This window comes from Ictidomys tridecemlineatus, chromosome 1, assembly GCF_052094955.1.
Source record: "Ictidomys tridecemlineatus isolate mIctTri1 chromosome 1, mIctTri1.hap1, whole genome shotgun sequence".
Lineage (NCBI taxonomy): Eukaryota > Metazoa > Chordata > Mammalia > Rodentia > Sciuridae > Ictidomys > Ictidomys tridecemlineatus.
The window spans coordinates 23138469-23160358 of record NC_135477.1 but is presented as its reverse complement, the minus strand read 5'-3'; the positions used below and the strand labels follow the sequence as shown (position 1 = coordinate 23160358).

The 21890-nt window shown below is 41.5% G+C and overlaps 1 protein-coding gene across 1 annotated transcript in view; it reads left to right on the top strand.

Annotated features, from left to right (window-relative positions):
• Cfap58 (cilia and flagella associated protein 58) overlaps nucleotides 1-13892 on the top strand; it is a 95350-nt gene extending 81458 nt beyond the window's left edge. The window contains exons 16-18 of the mRNA XM_040272962.2: nucleotides 4726-4845; nucleotides 7324-7457; nucleotides 11374-13892. Coding sequence (XP_040128896.2) covers nucleotides 4726-4845; nucleotides 7324-7457; nucleotides 11374-11485 — 366 coding nt within the window. The 3' untranslated portion in view covers nucleotides 11486-13892. The remainder of the gene's footprint in view (nucleotides 1-4725; nucleotides 4846-7323; nucleotides 7458-11373) is intronic.
• Nucleotides 13893-21890: the final 7998 nt, after the last annotated feature.

Sequence of the window (21890 nt, the reverse complement as noted above, 5' to 3'; positions counted from 1 at the left end):
GGGACGAGGCAATTATTCCCAACCCTTGCCCAGGCAAACTGTTGACTCTGGGGTGAGCAGAATCAATACACTGGCATTTGCCAAACACAGGTTTAAATGAAAACAGAGTAAATTAGTTCCTCTTGGTCAGTTATTGCTTCAAGTAGGCAAGCCAAGGAAGAAAGTGTGTTGAAGTGCATGCTGAGTGTGAACCACCTTCTGTTTTCAGCCAAACATACAAAGCAAAAGGCAGAAAGTTTAAACAGACGATGATCACCAGACTGCAGTTTGGTAGGGAAAGGAGTTCTCTGAGCTCCTCAGTTTCTTCCTCTGCACTGTTCCCAGCATAGCATGAATTTATATTTGCATTTTTTTTTTACAGTGTAGACTTTTTTTAAAGAGGGGGAGAGAGAGAGAGAGAGAGAGAGAGAGAGAGAGAGAGAGAGAGAGAGAGAGAGAGAGAGAGAGAATTTTAGTATTTATTTTTTAGTTTTCGGCAGACACAACATCTTTGTTTGTATGTGGTGCTGAGGATTGAACCTGGGCCACATATGTCAGGCGAGCGCGCTACCGCTTGAGCCACATCCCCAGCCCTACAGTGTAGACTTTTAATTTGTCAGGTAAAATACAAATACCTAAAGTCTGAATGAGTTTGCATCTGAAATTTCCTTTTGGAATTGTAGACTGTCACCAAGCATTATTTGAGAGTAATACTAGAATTAATTTCTTACCATTGTACCAAGCTCAGACTTACAACAAGATGTGCCATTATGCAGCGTACCTTGGAAGACTGTCTAGCAGCTAAAGAATCCATAATCGTGTCTGACAGTCTGTCCAATGGAAAGAATGAAAAGTCTAGTTAGAGAACATTGCTTCAAGGATGGACACACTATGGTCAATGCTCACATGCTCAGCCAAAGAGAAAACTAGTCTCTTGGTGTTAATAGTCTAGCTTTATTCCAGCATAGCTATTCATAAAATAGCAAAGCATGCTACTAAGTAACATGGTCGTGCATTATGAACAAACTCTGAATAAATAAATGCCAACCTGAAGATGCAATCTTTTGTTGGTGAGGAAATAAACTATTTATGATTTTCTTATGATGTTTCATTGACATATGGTGCTTCTAACCAAGTGACAAATTAATTGACTGGGTTTAAAGAGAAATGGATGTGGCTTAATGAAGAAGGACAGGATATGTATTATGAGGCAGCTGGTTCTGCCACTGCTGGCTTATGGAGACAATATACATCGGACAGCTAATGAGTCTCTGTTGTATAAGATAGATTCTCTTTATAATAGAATTGCATGCTTTGTCTCTAAATGGGGTTATTATACACACCATTGCACAATGTTTGAAGAGCTTGGTTGGCCCTTGTAGAGGGTTAGGAGAGAAATAAATTGGAAGACAATCGTACTTAAGACCTTCAATCCATCAAGCTCTCCATATTTATCTAAATTACTAGCACGTTCTCCCAAAATAAAAATTTGTATGAGACACGTGGTTAGAATGTTAATGCTGACCAGACTTCACTTTGGTTTTATCAGTTAGGGTTTCCACTGCAAACATAGACCCAAATCCACCCACACTAAAGCCTGCTGAGCACTCTGGCCTCTGCCCACCATTGCCACAACTTTTCCTGTCTCCCACATCTTAGCCCCTGAAGCTTTGCCTGGCATTCTCTTTTTCCAACCATGGACACACGAACAACATCTGTCCTGGGTTATTTAGCTCTCAGCACCCTTTGAATACTCAGTTTTAATGGTCATTCAGTTTCTTCACTTTTCTCCATAATTGTGGGCCCTCACTGTTGGGTTGGTTGCTCAGTTATTCTTTAGAATAAATCCGTTTCAGTACATTTGGTGGGGGTGGGGATGGAAGTGTTGAAATAAGACAGGAGCGTGAAGGACAGCATCGTTCGCTGTGTGTCAAGACTGCATTTCTTGTTAGAAGACATGGGCAGGGCTGGTTCAGGTGGTCAGGAGAGGAGCTGGTCATCTTTTTCTTCCTCTACCCTTCGCTGGCTTTGAACTGATGGCACCTCTGGTTCAGGTCTTCTTGTGATGTTATCTGTTGTCTCCAGGAATTTTGTAGCTCCACTGGATCCAGATTTTCAAGGTGACTGCATACCTTCAAACCCCAGAGGAAGTGTTGTAGGAGAAAAGTGATTCTTGGCTATACCCCAGCCAAGGCTATATCCAGGTCGAGAGACCTTGGATGCACCTTTAATTCCCGCTGACACCGGAAGGCTCACCGAGGAAGTGAGGCAACCATAGTCTCTTCCTCCAAACTTTCTTCCCTATGTCTCTCTGCTCCCTACCTCCCAGGTAATTGAAAGGAGTCACACAAGAGAAACATTTCATGGGAAGATATTTTTTTTTTTCCAGCTTAAGACATTATCATATCCCAAACTAGATTGTTTCCTCTTTGTCATCGTGAGGTGCTTTGCTTTTCAAGTCTCTCTATACTCTGGAATAAGGACAGGCAGGCTCAAAGAACTGGACAAAACAGTTTCGCCGGCTTCTCCACATACGTATTACCCTCTCCAAATTGAATCTTGAGGCCTTGTCAGAGTGTTATTTTTTTTCAACAGAGCAGGCGTTAAGTGGCTATAGAAAATAAACTCACCTCCTGATATCTTTCTCATTGCTTGCTATACCCACTTACTGTGAAGATGATTTTGTGAGGTGTGACAGAGGTGTCATACAGCAAAGGAAAACCACCACTTTCTAATTCTATTTGTTCAGGTTTTTCTTCAAGCACAGGCTTTTGGGGTTCCTCGCCTTTTGCGGAATTATGTCTTAAATGGCAAGTACTATTTTTTTTTTTTAAAGATATGTTTCTCTAGAAGCTTATTCTATCCAACTCATTTTAAGTTGCAAACACTCTTCTGTAGGTAGAGCTGTCTTTATAATTAAGTTTCTGTAATTTGGCTGAGGAAGAGGAAAAACTGAAACAAATGGTAACAGTGCCTCGTTAATGAATTTTACCTATTTTTAAAAAATGGTTTTTAAGTGCCATGGCAAAAAAAAAAAAGAAAAGATTATTTGATGACAATGCCAAGATTACTTAGCTCCAGGTAGAAATTAGTTTCCATCTGACTGGATGTTTCATTTAACAAGAGGGCTTACATTTATAGATTTTCTTTTTAAAAAAATGTAATTATCTTAAGGAAGTAAGTATGTACAAAGAGTAATGAGTAGCCACACGAGTCTTATGAATGTTTAGAGATTTAGGAACATGGAATCGAGCTGCATTAGGAAAACATCTGCTTGTATGTGATACCCGAAGACTCTAGAATACAAAAGAGAATTCTGTATTGCTTATTGTTTAAGTTACATTATGGAAATCGGATCCGATTTTAGGTTCCAGGGAATCCTTTCTTATAGTCCCACAGATTTGCCAACTTTGCCTCGTTTTCCCGGTTTTTACCCAATTCTTCCTTCAAACCGTGTCCAGATCTCTTTTCTTCCCACATCCGCGTGTTTCTTAAAAGACTCACTTTCTTCAACCTGTGGTTTTTGCTCCCCAGATGTTCCTGCAGCCTTTCTGAGTGAGGTCAGCCATGACGTCCTGATGACCACGTCAAAGGCTGTGGGCAGTCCTGCTGCTGCTTCTCTGTCCCTCACTTGAGGCCACTGACCACTCAAGTGATTCCTCCTTTTTAATCATCTGCCTTTTCTTGGTTTGGGGGGATGTTCACTGCTCTCCCTCATTTTCTTTCTCTGGTCTCTTTCCTTTACCTGCCCCTTTTATTCTTGTTCTCTCAAAGACCCAGCTGTTGTGACCCAGCTAGCCCGTTGCTGCTCAGTAACGGGTGGCATTTTAGCTCCTCTCCCAGATACCCAGAGGACTCCGCGTGACTTCACCCTCTGATTGGCAGGCACCTCTCTCTGAAGGACTTCTGCTCCTCATCTAGTCTCACTGCATCTGTCCCCATCACCTCTCCCCTCCCTCACCCCAGGGGCCCACTTAGAGACTTTGGGGTCATTTTGGTCCCTGTCCCGTCCTTCCTCACTTGTCTGATCATTGACCGCGTCCCTGGGATTCTACCTCGGCAGTGTCTTCTGATCTGATTCCCTTCCTTCCTAGGCACGGGATGTACAGCTCTCTTGATCCTCTGCTCGTTCTGGGGCCCCTGACATTCTCCCGCCCTCTGCTTTGCCGCTGGACATATTCTCCCAAAGACAAATGCAGGCACAGCTCAGCTTGGCTTCCGGTAGCCTGCAGGATGTGGTCCCAAACACAGCTGCTCTCACCCCCATGCCGGGCTCTTCTCCACTTCTCCCCAGCTCCTGCCCTGTGTTCTTGCCTGAGCTGGATCTACTGTGCCCCTGTCCTATCATAGGACTTTGGCCTAAATTTTTCTTCTCTCTCTTAGCTTGGGGGACACTCAAGTTTAGAGGGGACACTCGTGTTTAGAGGGGATACTCAAATGACAGTTTTACAACCCCCCCCCCCACCTCCGCAGTCATAGTCACTGCTGGCTTTCATTGGTTACAATACTTTGTTGAGATGGTCTCAGTTGTGTGATCCTGTGCCCAGGTCGAGAGGGACTTTCTCTTATTCATTTGTCTTGTTATTTGTTTCCAAGTACTGAGCACATCCTGGGCCCTAGATATGGACTGGTTTGACTCATGCCGAATGTAGTTTAGGCCTGGAAGCCTCCTGGCGAGCTGGGAAAGTCGCTTTCCCTGTTTGGTCTGGCTGTTTATCCCTGCTCTGGGTTTACACTCTCCACCAGGAAAAGGAGAAACTGTACGTGGAACTGAAGCACATCCTGGCCCGGCAGCCTGGCCCCGAGGCTGCGGAACAGCTCCAGATCTACCGGCACACCCTGCGGGAGAAGACCAAGCAGCTTAAGGTAAGTGGCAGGCTCTGCACTTGGCTGGCTGGTCAGAGGGCGTCCACACTCAGGGGACACACCTGGACCTGTCCACTGCAGGGGCACAGTGAGCTGATCTCCCACATGCCACGCTCCATCCAGATCAGCTTTCTCAGAGCTCATTAAACACCTTCCTTTCCAGAAGGAGGTGAGCATGCCAGGAAAGGGTTGTGGGGAGGGGTGGCGAGACAGGATGAAAGCAATGGGTTGGAAATTTGTGGGGACAGGATTTATGTGTATAATTGCAAGATGATTTAGAGAATTTGAATGGAGGAAAGAAGCAGGGGAGACCTTTAACAACCAAAGCAGACCCCTGTGCCAAAGCAGGTTTCTGCTGTTCCATCAAGAATGAACTCGAAGCTCAGGCTCCTCCCCAGCACCCTTCATGACCATGTGTCAGATAAGTATTCATGAAAGGGAAATAAAATCATGCAGGAATTTTGTTAGTGTAATTCCCTTCTGAGTGACAGAAGAACCTCAGTTGGAGAGATGGGATATTTCACTATTTATTCTATGTGACTTGGGTAAATTTTTTCAGATATCATCTGTGCTCACAGGATGTTTTGAGCTTTACCTCCTAAGGGCGTATTCCATGTTCTTGGTGTGCCAGGGAAGTTTTGCACCTACACAGCCACATGATGCAGCATCTGCCAGCTGACTTCCGGCACTTATCTGCCCAGGGAGGGTAATTGTCATTATTTCTGTTCTTGGGGTAAAATAGATGCCTCCCTACTGATAGGGCACTGAGCCTTTCAAAAGTAGGACTTTGTACAATCACGTCCTTTTAGTAAAAAGGGCAGATGAAGCAGAAGTCTAATGAGAACATTCATATCCAGATTACTCTGAATGTTCATTTCAAGTGAACAGTCTGAGACAGAATTTGAGTTTTTTTTTTTTTTTTTGCATAAGGCATACGCTTTTGGTTATTTTTGTTCCTAGAAACAATTGAATATTTCAAACAAAATAGAAAATTATTTTCTCATTTTCTCAGGATGGATATAGATCAGAAAAGTGAATGTCTTATCTTCACTTAGCTCTGGATGGCAGTGAATGGCTCTCGAGGGGGCCTTTTGTTACTTTAACCCTTTATCTCAGAAAATCCCTGTTTTTGCTCAGAATGAAATGTGACACTCCACAGGAGAGGTTCTCGGGGATGTGTTATACCTCAGGTGTCTGGACAGCTCAACATTATCATCTGGACTCCAAGGAAATTCCTCATTTGTTATTTAGAAATAGGATCTTTGTTAATAGACACTTAACTATTGAGACAGGTTTTCTTCCAACATGAAAACATGTTCTTGAGCTCATGAGAGCAAGGTCAGAACCATTTTCACAGAAATAAAGAGGAAAAAGAGTTGGGAAGCAGATGAATGCTCAAAAGGTGAATGTGTCTCTTTTGTGCAAATCTTTAAAAATAGCAAGCAAGAGGAAAATTAAATGGAGTCTATTGCATGTCCCTTAGAACAACTACCTGTCTTTCCTAGCTTGGTTTGGTGGGAAGTACACCTCGCTTGGACATGCTTTCTGTCCCATCTGGATGAGTCAATTCCTACTCTCGTCCAGCCTGAGACCAGTAGTCCCTATTGCACATGGCCATAGCAGTGGGCAGTCAGCCTTCGTATCACAGCCTGTCTTGCACTGGGCTCTCCTGTGCACTTATCATGGCTCTGTTCCTTAGAGATAAGAGTCCCAGGACTGCGATGAAGGGGGACAGATCAATAACATACTGTCTATGACCCAGTAAAGAGGTCATAAACATTTGGCAAAATGACCTTGGCAAACACATAGACTGAATGCTTAGTTGGCAGTGTCAGGATGATTTTAGAATAGTTCTTGCTGGGCACAGTGGCACGTGCCTGTAATCCCATGGCTTGGGAGACTGAGGCAGGAGGATTCAAAGCCAGCTTCAGCAACTTAGTGAGGTCCTAAGCAACTCAGGGAGACCCTGTCTCTAAATGAAATATAAAAGGAATGTGACTCAGTGGTTAGGCACCCTCGGGTTCAATCACCAAAGAATAATTTTTACATGATCCTCTAATGAATCACACTCCCGAAGTGATATTTTTTCTTGAGCTTCTTTTTCTTTTATTTAAGGTTTTAAAAGCAGGTTTAGAGTGTGTATCTGGGAGTTTTTCTGTCCCTAATCACAATATTCCTTGAAACACATACTATCCATCTGAGCCAGTTTGAATGTTTCTGGAGAGTTCTCCTTTTAATCAGGGGAATGACATTTCATTTCAGTTTGTCACCTGATTATGAGTCTTAAGCCCTCAGCCAGGTGTTGACACCGTCACGGGCCTTGCGCTGAGAAGCATGCAGATTCCCTGTTAAACCTGGGCATTGTTTTGTGCTTTAGCTCCACTGAGGTAAATGGTATCGGATTAAAAAGGTTTTTCAGAAAAGGATGATGTCTCATTTTGGATATTTTGACTAATGCTGCTTTATTTGCCACGTTAGGTTTTGTCTTCAGAATTGAATATGTATGAGTCACAGAGCCAAGAATATAAGTATGAGATCGAGAAACTTGGCAATGAACTGATGAATTTAAAGAAGAAATACCTGGCTCAGAAACGTAAAGAACTCATTCTGAAGTAAGAACTGGTCAAATGTTTTAATTTTGTTGTGCCAATTAGCTGCTCATAAGAAAATATTTGGTGAATATTCAAAGAGTTGCAGCTTTCTTTAGGGTAAACTAAGTTGCAAGGTGAACAAATTACATTCCACGGGACGCTAACTGGGTTTGGATCAGAGCAAGATCAGAGTCTCTTCCAATCCTGAGGCCCCTTCTTAGGACCTAAAAGGAATCCACGAATATCTATTCACCTGTGGATCCAACATGGCACAGGGAGCCATACTGTGACACCCCAGCTCCCTGTCACAGTATGGAGATAACCAGCCAGGACTATGTTTGCAAATGAAGTTCAAAATCAGCCTTTTACAAGCTGAAGCATATTCACAATTGCACTTTTGCCAAGGGAGCAGGGCTTAATAAAGCAGTTCTTTTTAAGTAACACAATTGTACCACTGTAATTCTAACAGTTCCTACATGTTAGATCAACTGTCTCTGAAAGAGCTCCTATATCTAGTAACTTCAGTATCTGTGGTGGGGTTGCCATGAGTTAGTCTTCTCCTAGCAGATAATAATGCAAATGTGAGGTTAACATTTTGGGTTCAGAAAATGGATTTTCTGATGGGTTTGCTTGCATATTGACAAGTAAATCTTCCCTTCACTTTGTTATTGTCATTTGCCTGATTCTAGGGTAAGGGGTGAAGTCTGAGGGGATGAATCAAAAGGTTTGAAACTTGTTTTGAATGTATGACATTGCCAGAAACCATCCAGTTAATTCTGTCATGACTCATATGATGGGTTGAAAGTCATGTTTTGTATTTCATCCACTTCAGGGACAAGGTGAAATACGGTTTGACTGCATCTGCCCGTGATCCGTTGGTGGCAAACAGCATATAAAGTAACTGGATGCAAATTCATTTGCCAGTTAAGATCTTCCCTTCTTGTAAATCAGAGTGTTCCCCCATTCCTCATTCAGATGCCAACTTTTTGGTAGAGTAAAATACTGCTGTAATTAGACACGTCTCTCTTCATGTGTGGGCTAGCCACTGTAGGAATCAGAATCTCTAGTGACATTTTAAAACACATGCAGGTTCCCAGGCTCCATTTCCAGAAGTTTGGATCCAGCAGGCTCTGGATGGGCCTCTGCAATCTGTGATTTTACAAACCCCGCAGGTGATTTTCATGTACTCGGGGGTTTGAGAACCACTGAAATAAATGATGTGAATTAAACGAACAGTGCAGTGGCAACACTGTAGGTTTCTTTAAGGACATGGAGATGCTGCATATAAAATGTCAACAGTTCCCACGAGAGGCTGGTGACTAGCTCGGTGGTCTTGAAGTGGTTCTCGCTGGTCAGTAAAAGATTCTTGAAACTTTCAGTTTCTCCCCTTCATATACATATTTAAAAAAATTTTTTTGTCTTAGAATAGTTTTAAATTTACCTCCTATATATTTTAATTTATAAATTACTTACAAGTACTATCATCATTTTGCAATTGTTAATAAGGTATAGTTTTTTTTTAATTTCAAAAGATAAAAGCATAAGTAGAATCTCTGTTACTTTCCTTCTACACCAGTGGATCATCTTACTCATCTTCAAGGGCTCACAGACCTCAGCTGAAGACCAGTGGTCTAGATGACACAGTTCCAAACAGCTGGTTTGGCCAAATGGTTATTCATCTTCCTAGAGCTGGTTCCGTTCCCTGCCTTTGCTCTGGGGTTTGGCTTAGTCTTCTTTGACCTTACTGACCACCTCATTGTTAGCTGGTTACACAATGTTGAGAGGCATCCCTGCTGGCTCCACCCTTCTCGATGACCTGTCCACTAGAACTGCTGCCCCAGCCACCTGCCATTGATGGTTATTTAAATTTAAATGAATCACACTTAAATCAGATTAAAAATTTGGTTCTTCGGTTGCTATAGCCAAAATTCAAATTCTCAGTAGCCACATGTGCCTATGGGTTAGATTCAGGGCTTTTCCATTACTGCAGAAAGACCTATTGGTATTGCTGCTCTGGAATCTTTTCCTGTACTTGTCCTCTTCTTGTCCTTAAATGTTCACTGTTTGTAGGCACTCTGACATGCTTAGGATTTCACTGGTACTTCCATCTGGTTGGGGGATCCATACACTGGTAGACAGATGAGTGCATAGGAGCACAGCGAAAAAAGATTAAGGTGCTACAGAAAAATATGCAGAGGCAAGAACAAAAGTGCTGAGAAAGTTTAGACTGGAAGGAGGAAGGCTGCAGGGAGTCATTATAATGGTCTATAAATACATTAAGAAGATAATGCAAAGGAGACAGTATTCCCATTAGTCAGCTTAGACCAAGCCAGAAGCATTAAGCCCAAGTTCCTTCAGAAAGGAAAATTTGGGTTATTTAAGGCGAGGGAGTGCAGGGGGAAGGGGGAGCCTGTGCTGCTCACGTCTAAGACCAATCACAAGCTGGACGAGTTGCCAAAGTACAGGGAGGAGCCTTCTTTGCTGGATCCACTCAGGGAGAAAGCTTTTGTCCTATGTGTGGAGGATGGTTTTTCACAATAACGAAATCAGTTCTGCTAAGAGACAGCTGGGTTGATTACCCAATCCTCTCCAGGATCTTTCCAAATGGAATAATTTAGACTTCTCCCTGTGGATGTTCTCCCCACACATGCCCTTTATAAAATAGCTACTCATAGCATTTTTACCTTTCTGCCTTCTCTCATTTTTCCCAAACACCCTTTTTGTCACTCGCTGGTCCTCACTTACACCGCTTCTGCTCCTGACTCCCACACCACCCCAGGCCTCCATGCTGGTCTACAATTTGCAGTACCAGTTAGATTCTTTCCCCAAAGGCAGAGTTTGTTCCCATAGGGTAAACCATCCATAGTCATCCAATCTAATTGATTTTGATCTTAGCTGTAGTTTAATTTGCTTCATTTTTTGTTTAAAATGGATTGCATTGGTGGTTTCTTTCTTTTTTTTTTTAAAGAGAGAGAGAGGAGAGAGAGAGAGAGAGAGAGAGAGAGAGAGAGAGAGAGAGAGAGAGAGAGAGAGAATTTTTAATATTTATTTTTTAGTTCTTGGCGGACACAACATCTTTGTTTGTATGTGGTGCTGAGGATCCAACCGGGGCCGCACACATGCCAGGCGAGTGCGCTACCGCTTGAGCCACATCCCAAGCCCCATGGTGGTTTCTGTAAGACCTTTAGTGACACAAAAGGAAACTTATGTAAATCTGAGCTAATTATGCAGTTGTGTGTGTGTGTATGTGTGTGTGTGTGTGTGTGTGTCCAAAGGAGATCCATATAGAAAACACATTGTAGATTTTAGGGAATGATTTCTTGATCTGTTGCAACAACAACAACAACAACAATAAAACAAAACAAAACAAAACTATCTTATTTATCTCCCCCAAATTTTCTTGGATCTTAAGTTATTTCTAGCAATAACTGTTGCTTGTCTAGAGTTAAGGGAAAGTTTTTATTTTTATAAATGTCCAATTTTGATGAAGATAACTCATTTATAAGTTTCACCAGAACTTTGGAATGTACCAGTTGATAAATGATGACTCTGCCATTATAATTGAGCCAAGAGAAAGATTCTTCTGACTGATCTTTGGGACTAAACAAATGTTTTTTTTTTTTTTTTTTTTTTAAACAAAGATGTTTACAAGTCAGAAAGCCACCAAATTCACAGTGTTAGAGTTATAATGAGGTCCTCTGTCCATATTTAGATCAACATTAGGAGAGCACATTTCACATTTAATTGTCTTCCTCTGATTCTTTGTGTTATCAGCAAACAACACCTAATTAGATTTACACAATCACCTCATCTAAAACTAGAAGCTTTAATCAACATTGTTTTTGGTGACTCACTCACCCTTGGAACTTACCAGAATATCAAACTTAGAAGAGGAAAAAGATGTTAAGGAAGCTAACTGTCTCCTCCTCTCTTACAGAAACAAGAACAGACTACCCATAGACAACAGCATCTCAGTGGCCGAACCCGCAGGCCCTCGCTTCACCGGGGGTGGATTTCCCCTCAGCAAGACATCCAAAACGAAGTCCTAACTGGAAGCTGTTGGCTGGGTCAGGTTAAACAGCTCATGAAATTTGCTCTGGAACATTTTGGCAGAATCTCTTTTTATATCCTTTGGATCAGAGATATTTAGAGAAATCAGGTGCCCAGATTCCAGGATGGAAAGGAATGCAGAACTGTCATAGTCATGTACATAAAAGAGTGAAGATGTTTCACTTGGACCGTGAGGATATTGGCAGATCATTATTGGACTCAATAAGGCTGCCATATTGCACAAAGTGATCTTTTTGTTGCAACCACATCGATTGATTTGAAATGCACCAGATTTAGATACTCTGTATGAGTGAAGCTTTAGATCTTCATTTGTTTATTATGGATATCTGTGCAATTGAAAGTTTTATATTTGAAAATATTTTTGAGATGCAGTGTATCTCCTCTCATTACTGAGAATCTATTTTTAATTATTCCTCATTAACAAGTCATTGCATGACGTGAGAAAGAAGAACAGACTCTCAAGTCTTTAAACATGTTTTGAGAAGGATATCCATGTGGAATTTCTTTTCAGGCCTAGGGTAGGAAAATCTATTCCAAAGAGACATGCCAATAAACAAGCATAAAAAAATAAAAAAAAGAACCTTTATTGAGATTCTGATCTTTGCTTTAGTAGTGGATGTAATTAAAGTTTAAAACTACCTTGAGAAATGTTTAACATAAGGATTTGATTCAGAGGAATGGAGACTAAAATGAGGGGGCTTGCCTGGCATCCCGGATTCGCCTTTCTAGACCTCATGCTTGAGCATGGGGTTGTTTAGCACAGGGACCCGTTTGGCTCTCAGGCTCCAGACAACTTTTTAACCCATCGAACCCACTGTGTTTTATTTTTGTCAAGATCACATTTATTTGGGCACCAGCTCACTGTTTCACATTATGTGGGGACACTGAGGACTCACTGGTCACCTCTCTCACAATAGCTTGATCTCTGTAATCTTTAAAAAGGTGTTGAGTAGTAAGTAGCTCAGGATGAACGAGAACCATGTCAGTGCATCTTTAGAACATTCCATTTGTGCAAAGGGACCAAGATTCCCCCTGTGAAAGCAAAAGTGTTAATGGCCCAAGGTGTTTGTTCAGACTATACAGGGAAGTGGGACTTAGTGGGGAGCATCTTCAGTCCACCAAGGACAGTGTCCCGTCTCTGGTGGGCTTCTCCCGAAGCAGACCAAAGATATCGATGGCTATGTAGGCGATGCATTATGAGGTAAAACCAGGAAGAGAGTGGGGAGATGAGACGGGCAAGGGAAGGAGGCCAAGCAAGGATGTGATCTCGAGTTGAGTTCCATGTTGGGAGACTTTGGCTCCATCTTGCGGGGAGCTCTAGAGGCCATGTCATAACATCCCAGAGTTCTCCCCGTCAGGGTTAAGAAAGCTGGGGTATTTATATCCCCGTGCTGTCAATCATTGACCAAGGACTGCTGCTCTGGAGGGACCCTCTGGTTCTCTCTGCCTACTGACAAAGCAGGTTCTGTCAGCTTGATGGCAGCCATTGGACACGGAGTGCAGGTGGTGACTGTTAGAAATGAAAGTGGGTAAGGGTCAGGGAGCATCATCCTCTACTGCTTCTCCCAAATGGGCCCCGTGAAGGAACTCTATAACAGACAACTCTATCATAGACAACTCTATAATAGAACTCCATTGTACATGGTGACCCTGTGGTGAGATGTGATATCGGCAATTTGGGCTCTATACAAGGATATATACGAAGTATGGGAATTTCTCCTAGAGAATTTACCAGGAGTATTTTGAATCTAAAAAAAAAAAAAACCAAAAAACAAAAACAAAACAAAACAAAAAACCATAGTAGAGCCATTTCCATTCTGAAAAACAAATGATGATGTAATCCCTGAGCCAGCTGTGTTTTGTTTAGATAAAAGAAACAACACTGACGATTTTCCCATCCTTCAGAGATGTTCTAAAGTAGGACCACAAGCCAACTTCATTCTGAGTTAGTGGGTGGCTTCATAAGAGGAACTTCTTCTAGAAGGAATGGAGTCTTGACTTATCTCAGTATGGTGAAGACTCTGGAGACTGCTTCTGGATTCAGAACCTGGCTCATTATAGCAAAGATTGTTCTGAAGATTGAATGAGTTAATGCATGCAAGCTTAGAGCAGTGTCAGGCACACAGAGATTGCTCAATGAACATCTGCCGTAGTTATCGTTACCTGAGAGATGCCTAATATTTTGAAATTAGAGAAGAAAGGTTGTTTGTCACATACAATGTATCAACGATAAAGGTGAGCCTGATTTTCATTACAGGGTTGATGACACCAAAATGTCTGGATGAAGCTGGATTTTTTTGTCATGTAATTTTTGATTGAATATCTTCCAGAAATGGCATGTTGAGTGCCTTATGAAACATTCTATCTATATTTCCTATAATATGACCTGGGGACAAAGTGATCGTTGAGCTTCAATTCCCCCCCCCCCCCCCAGTACTGGGGATTAAATCCAGACACACTCTGCCTGTGAGTTACATCTCCAGCCCCTTTAATGTTTTATTTTGTGATAGCATTTCACTCTGTTGCTGGCCTCTAATCTGTAATCCACCCAGTAACTGGGTTTAGAGACCTGAGCCACGGACCTGGCTCCTTTCACCTTCAGATGTCAGAGCTCCAGTCACCAGAGGGAGAGAGCCTGGTGGCCTCTGCTACCTCTTCTTGTTTCTCTGAATGTAACAGAGCAGGGTGGTCTGCTTTGGCTATGTCAGAGGTCCCCTGAGCCAGGATGCAAGAGGATTCTGAGAGCTGACAGGGGAGCTCTGGTGGATGCATTTGATTTTGTTCAGAGGGAGGAGCAATGAGTTAAGCCTGGGAAGGGGGAGGTAATGTCACTGCCTCTCATTCATGGCACCTCCCGATGGCCCAGGGTGTTCTTAGCAATAACTATTTAGGTGCAGGTGTTTCCATGGACAAAAAAGAGCTGTTAAAAAACACTGGGATTTGCAAATCATGAAAGATTAAATGTGAACTCGCAGTGGGCTGAGGTGCTTTTCCAATCACAAATTTGAGCTCCATTGTAGAGCAACATTAGGAGATGGTACAGTAGCATGATTTTACCCTGGGGTTTTCTGAGTTTCGGAAAGAAGTCCTGTTGCTAAACCATCCATTGACTCCCAATTGGGCTGGTGGGAAGCTGGTATGGTTTCCCTGTTAATGGAGAGAGGCATGATAAAAGGGACTCCCTGGTCATTATTTGCTGATCATAGCTTCTCAGCGACTGCCCTTGTAGCCAGGTTGTTATTGTGCTTACCTCTGAAAAATTGCTCAGAGCAAAGGTTTGTTGCTGTGATAAGCCACAGAGACTGTGGTAGTTGTGCTAGGAAGCAATGGCTGCAATTCTCCCTGTCAGGGCTGTAATTCTGCTCTAAGAATTTATCCAGGGTTGATAATTATCATTTGGTTTCCTCACTTGCTCAGACAGACTCTGAAGTTGAACTAGTCCAAGAGACCCACAGGAAAATACTACATAATGAATTTTGAGTGGGATGGCATTTCATAGGTGGGACAATTTGAAAAAAAAAAGATACTGTCTCTTCCTTAAACATGATCAATTATGTGGAGATCTGGATGGGATAGGAGCAAAGGGAAGGCATTTTAAAATATTAAAATTGTCATGACTTAAAATATATCTCACCATTTTCTTTGTAATAGGTGGAAAATATTTTTATTGCATTATCCATTTTGAACTTCTAATTCAATGCTGTTTTAGTATACCATTTCTCATATCTATTATTTAAAAGTTCCATTAGGGTTTTGTTATCCATTAGAATTTTATAACAGGAGGAACTGTGGTATCAACAGGGTACCATTCTTCTTTTTTATAATTAAAAATAGATTTTTTTTTCTTATTTTAGAGGACCTGATTGTTACAGAAAATTAGAAAATATAGATAAGCAAAAATAAGAAAAAAGTCCTCATTAATCTCAGCACACATTGGAACTTCTGGTTTCCTGATTAACTCATGGTTTTTGCTCTTGTAGGTTGGCTGTATCAATTGCTCACACCCCTTCACTTGTTCTGACTTGGTCAGTGCTTGTGTTTCTTAACTGTTAAAATATTTTTACTATATCACCTTTGAAATACAACTGTTTTATACTTGTAAGTATATCTTTCTGGATCTTTAATAAGTATACCCATGCTTATAGATAAACGTGTAGTTTGGTAAGTTCTGACAAATGCACATGCCAAAGTAGTCTCTGACACAACCTGCACCTGCACCCACCTCCCAGAATACCCTTTTGTGCCTGGGCAGGTGAATATCCTGAGCCTCATCCAACTCCAGGAACCTTGGATCTGTTTTTCATGATTATAGATTAGACTTGTCTTTCCTAGAGTTTCACATAAATGGAATCATACATTATGTACTCTCTTGTGCCTGCTTTATTTTCAGGTTGTACAATGCTTTTTTGCGATTCATCCATGTTTTTGTGTGTATTACCAATTCACTCATTTTTATTGCAGAGCAATATTCTATCATATAGAAATAGCACAATTTATTTATTTTACCTGTTGATGGGAACTCGAGTAGCCTCTGGGTTTTTTTTTTTTAGCTATTATGAATAAAGTTGCTATGAACATTCATATACAAGTCCCTATGTGGTCATGTATTATCATCTCTCTTGGGTATTTATGAAAGAATGGAATTTCTGGATCAGAGAGAGAAGGCATGTTTAACTCAACAAGAAACTGCCAGGCTATTTCCCTGATTGTACCATTTTGCATTCTTCCAACAACATGTGGCCTCCAGTTGCCCTACATCCTCGTCAGTGTTCGCATTGTGTGAGCCAGGCCAACTGATGGACATTGATATCTCAGCGTGGTTTAAATTTCTATTTCCAGATGACTAATAATGTTATGCCCTTCTTCATGTGATTTCGGTCATTCATAAGATTTATTTTGTGACAGGTTTTTCAAGCTTTTAGTCCATTTAAAAATTTTCTTTTTAGATTATAAAAGTTCTTTGCATAGTCTGCAAACAACAAGCCACTCAGTTTCTTTCTTTCTCTCTCTCTCTCTCTTTTTTTTTTTCTGTTGGTGGTACTAGGGATTGAACCTGGGGCCTTCCACATGCTTGGCAAGTGCTCTCCTACTGAGCTACATCCCCAGCCCTGTGGCTTACCTTTTCATTACTTTGAATACCTACCTTTTCATGTATTTTGAAGAGCAGACATTTTAAATTTTAATATGGTGCAATTTGTTCTTATTTCCCTTATGTGGCTTGTGCTTCTATTGTCCTAAGTAATTTTTGCCCACTATGAGACAGTCATGATTTTTTTGTCTGTATTTTTCTCCAAAAGTTTATTACAGTTTTGGCTTTTATATCATATTTATGATTCATTTGGAGTTACTTTTATGTATGGTGTGAGGGTTGAGCAGAGGTTCATTTCAATTTTTTTGAAGTATTCCTTTTTTTTATTATAGTTACTCTGCTGTACGCTACATCATAAACCCTATTCCTCCTGTCTGATTGAAACTTTGAATCCTTTAATCAACAACTCCCAATTCCCTTTTCCTGCCCTCCCTAGCCCTGGTAAAACCACTATTCTACTTTCTACTTTTATGAGTCTGAGTTCAACTTTTTTAGATTTCACATATAAGTGAGATCACACGGCATTTGTCTTTCTGCGCCTGGCTTCTTTCACTTGGCACAATATCCTCCAGGTTCATCTATGTCATTGCAAATGGCAGATTCCCTTCCTTTTTAAGGCTGAACAGTGTTCCATGTGTATATGAACCACATTTCCTTTGTCCACCCATCCACTGATGGCTACTTCAGTTAACTCTGTAGGCTACTCCGAATGGTGTTGCAATGAATATAGGAGAACAAACATCTCTTTTTAATTTGAACCCACACCCTTTCAATTATAACTGTTTTTTTTTTAAAGCAAGTTAAGCAGCCTCTTCAGCTTTTGGATTCTCATTTTGTAAAATGTGCAAGTACCCATTTCATAGAATGTTATGTGGATTACAGGAAACTATAAGCGATATTTGCACAATGCTCAACATGTAGTAGGTGCTCAGTGAATGTCAGGTTTGTTATTGTCTCAAAGTCATCTCCTTGCTCCTAAAGAGTAGCCTGGGAGGTTTCAAAGTATTGTTCCAAGTGGTCAGGTGAATAGATAATAAACACCAGAGAAGCTGCTTAACTTATCTGAATGGCTGTGGTCAAGAATCTTCCCTAGGGAATAGGCCTTGCATTATGCTCTTTAAATAGATATTAAAAGATTGAATGGCTATTAAAGTATATTGTGTCAATTCTGTCTCTTTCACATAAGTGATCAGTCTTTTTTACACTTCATATGAGACAGAATGCCAGGAACTCTTTCTTCTGGTTCCAAAATAACACTATTCTCTTCTATGGCTTAAACAAAAAGTCCCTTTCTTCCTTCTCACTGTGACAGTGCCATGGAATTTAATAAGTATAATAATAGCAGTAATAGCCACCATCTCAGAAGCTTTAAAAACCTTGATGTCCAGACACACTCCAGAATCTTTGGGGATGGTATTTACATTCTGAAACCTATTTGTATGTGGGAATCACCTGGGGAACTTTTGATAAAATACTGATGTCTGAGTCCCTCCTGAGAGATTCTGATTTCACTGGCCTGGATGTGATGTGGACATCAGGAACTTCCAAAGCTCCCAGTGGTTCTGGTGCTCAGCCAGACTTGAGCATCGCTGGCTTTTTTTTCCCCATACAGTATATTCTGGGAGAAAGCCCTGTTCAGATACCCACAGCATCACTAGGGAGCGAGAAACTAACCTCCTGGGTCACAGAACCTGACTTCCAAAGGCAAGGCTTGAACCGATAAACTTTTTGATTGATCCCACTATGACCTACATCAAAGTTTATTTCAGTCTCCAATCTAATTGGATTTACCCAATCCCCCATCCTGCCTCTCTATCACTGTGCCCTCTGAACTCTTCCCCATGGTCACCAAACTTCCATATATGCTCATATGGAAGTTTTCTCTCAGGGGAAGTTCCCCTCCTCTGCTGTCCTAATGAAGACATGGATGGACTTTGCCTCCCTTGGAGCCCCCCTGAATGGAGACCTTTTTCTTGTTAAATATCTCATGCACCACACTCTTGAGATTGAGGCCATGTGGGATGAGAGCCACATTTGCTTGGCATTACTGCTTTCATATTATTCTTTTCTTTTCAACAACAGTGTATGTGTGAAGTTGGACCATATAGCTGTACCACCCACCAGTCCTTTGGATTGTATCCATCTACCTGTCCCCCTCCTGGGCACCCTGCTCATGCTGCAAAGGCCTTACTTGTCAAGGTTGTCATTTCAGGAGATATGTGATGGCCACACGACTCCATTGGAGGTGCTCACATTTAGCTTTTGGTTCAGGTAGCATCTGACAAGTTTCTCCACTAAAATTCTGATTTTCCCTTTCCCAACTCTTTTCCTAATTCTGGCAAAACCTTCACCTGGAAAGAGGAGGTAGTGATTACACTCCACCCAAGAAGATATTTTTGTATCCTGTTTCAGATGAGGAAACGGAGGCTGAGGGAGGCTAAATCAATTTCTAAAGACCAAACATGTTGTATGCTAATAATGTTGACTTATTACCTAAATAATTTATAGCCATCTTACTTATATTTATAAAGACAAGCTTTGGGTGGAGGGTAGTTTGGCTGAAATGCTTTAAAAAAGAAAACATTCAGGCAAATAAAAATATATGCTCTCAGCAAGATGCTTAATCACTTCTGCAGGCCAGCGTGTGGGACAATAACAATGAAAATGGGTTCCAAGCAATGTTCACCATTGTCATCAAAACCAACACACCTCCAATTGCAGAAAAGAAGATTTTAGAGAAGTGGATTCCAACTCATGTTCTGTGGTTTGGGTCCTCTTTGCAGATATGTTTTATTTGGCTTGCATGGTGTTTAAATCTATTTTCTGATTTGATTGCCAACTTTCAAAAACAGAGAAATTTTACACACAAATCCAGATTGAAGGCTTCTCTTGTTGGGAAGATCTGGCAGCATTGAATCTTCATTTATCTAGGACAGTGGTCACATGGTGCCAACTCATGGCTGCTTCTCATGAATGAGCTTCTCTGTGGGTCCTCTCAGTCCCTTTTAGCCTACCCCGTGTGATTTGTGCCTTTCGTGGATATATGAGCCCAATGCTCCTGCTGATTGCTGTTCCCTATTGGTTGGGGGGTTACCAGCTCAGAAGGGGAATGGCATTTTCTGGGGAGCTCCCGAGGGAGACTGTTTTCTAGACTAAAGTCATAGGAAACAATCTCCATCAACTGTAAGGCAGGACGTTCTATGGGTTTTCAGACTGGCAATTCAGAGGGCTGCCTCAAATATGGTGACCTTCTAAGTACTGAAGTGGGGTGGGAGGAGATCATGGATCTGGGCTAGCAAAGACAGGACTTGTTCACTGAAGAAAGCTTGGAGCAGAGACACTGGGGAAGCACTTCCAACACAAATATTATGCAACCTCATTTTCTTGAAGAATTAATAGACTTGATGGAATGGTAATTCTACCCATAAAGAAGTAATTGTACCTAATAACTGATTATATGGGGAAGACCTCATTAAAACTCCTGATTTTAAAAAATATCAGACTGCAGTGAAATGACCGAAGTATGTGAACTCCAGAAGATGGTGAGAAATGGATGCAGAGGTGGGAGAAAAGGGGGCCTGGGGCAAAGGTAGGAGGAAGACTAGAAGCTTGCATCTTGTTTGAGATGGAGGAAGCATGGTTGGAGGTGTGCGGAACAGGGCAGAGGGGCGGTAGGCTCATCATTGGTGAACTGCAATCTCGGCTTTATTTTCTGTTCAAACAACCTTGGCTTTCATGAAATAAAAGGGAAGCTAGGTCTAGAGCAGTTTGCATGACCTCCTCTGAACGCAGCCTACTGCAGATGTGTTGTGGATGTTGCATGGGGTGCTCCTAGTGTGTTTTTTTTTTGGTACTGAATGGCGATCACGGTCCGCTGACACTGTGGTGAGCCGTGTCAGCGGACCGTGATCGCCATTGTACTGGAGGGTAAATACTGACCCTAACTGTCTAGCCGTTACCTTCAAGCTTGTTCTAGCATGGCCCTGAGTTGCAAAGTTACCTTTGGGCAGTCTTCCCACGTTTCTGTTGTCTTATAGAAAGTCAAGCATCTTGGCATAAGGATTTGCCTGAGCTAGCACTTTGCCTCCGAAGCTCTTGCTATCTATAAAGAGGATTTGGGAAATCATTTAGAAATTAATTTGAGATGTCACGTTACCACATCAAGACAGGTAGAACTCATCTATCCATCACGTGCATTTATTACCCTAACAGCAATAAGTAGACACAGATCTCCTTGGCTTCAGTGACGTTTGAGACAAGAAAGGAATGCTTGTAGCAGCTAATTACGTCTCCCTGTATTAATTACCATGTTAAATGACAGTTTTGTTCACACCTTGTTGTTTTTGTTAAGGAAAAAGGAAAAGAACAATTTTGGGCAGTTCTCTGAAGATTTGGAATAGGAATCTTGGCTCATGTCCTTAACAGATTTCAAGTCGAAGCAAGGAAAGCAGAGAACTATTCCACTTGTGTTTGGTGGCTTAATAGAAAAAAAAAAATTAATGACTTTCATCTTATTTCGGCTCAGACGCCTACCTGAGATATGATTTGAAATGAGTTTCCTATTCTTGACTCTCCTTGTTGAAGACCTGGAGATTTATCAATATCTTGCAACAACAAAGAATATTGCTCGGTGCAATTCAAGTCAGGAGCTGCTTTCTTCTCCAAAGAACCATCTTAACTGCTACAGATTTAAACAGGATTTATACTTCATAAACCCAAGTGTGTATCCAAATCCTCTTGTTATTGTAAAGAACAACAACAAAAAAAGCCATATTCTCAATAAGCCAGTCTTGTTTTCTCTAAACCTCTAAGGAAAGATTTGTACTTTCCCTACTCTGAGAGTTAGAAGAAATAAACCCAGGTTGGTCAGCACCCCTCTCAGAAACTGGGGTCTGACAACAGGCTCCTGGGCCCTGGAACTTTCTGAGCACTAATTATGCAGGGCTTGGCAAAGTGATTGGAGTGAATCTGTCACCAGCTCCTCTTTAATGTGAGTAGCAACTTACATTTATGTTTATTTTTCTGGACACATTGGTGTGCCATGCTGTTATCTAGTCAGGGACATTTCACCGTTTCCTTATGGGATTTATAACTACAGGTTTATTTCTCTGCTGATGTCTAATGCCACATTTAGAAGTATGTCCACCTGACACTTAGAAATTTCCTTTGGAAAGGTATTTAAGCCAGAAATGGCGAAGCTGGCCCAGAATCCACTGGCCAGCTGCTGCTTTGTCTGCAGTGGGAAGCAGGACCTTTCAAGTTAAATGGATTTCCCCTCTTTTGAGGTAGCGAAG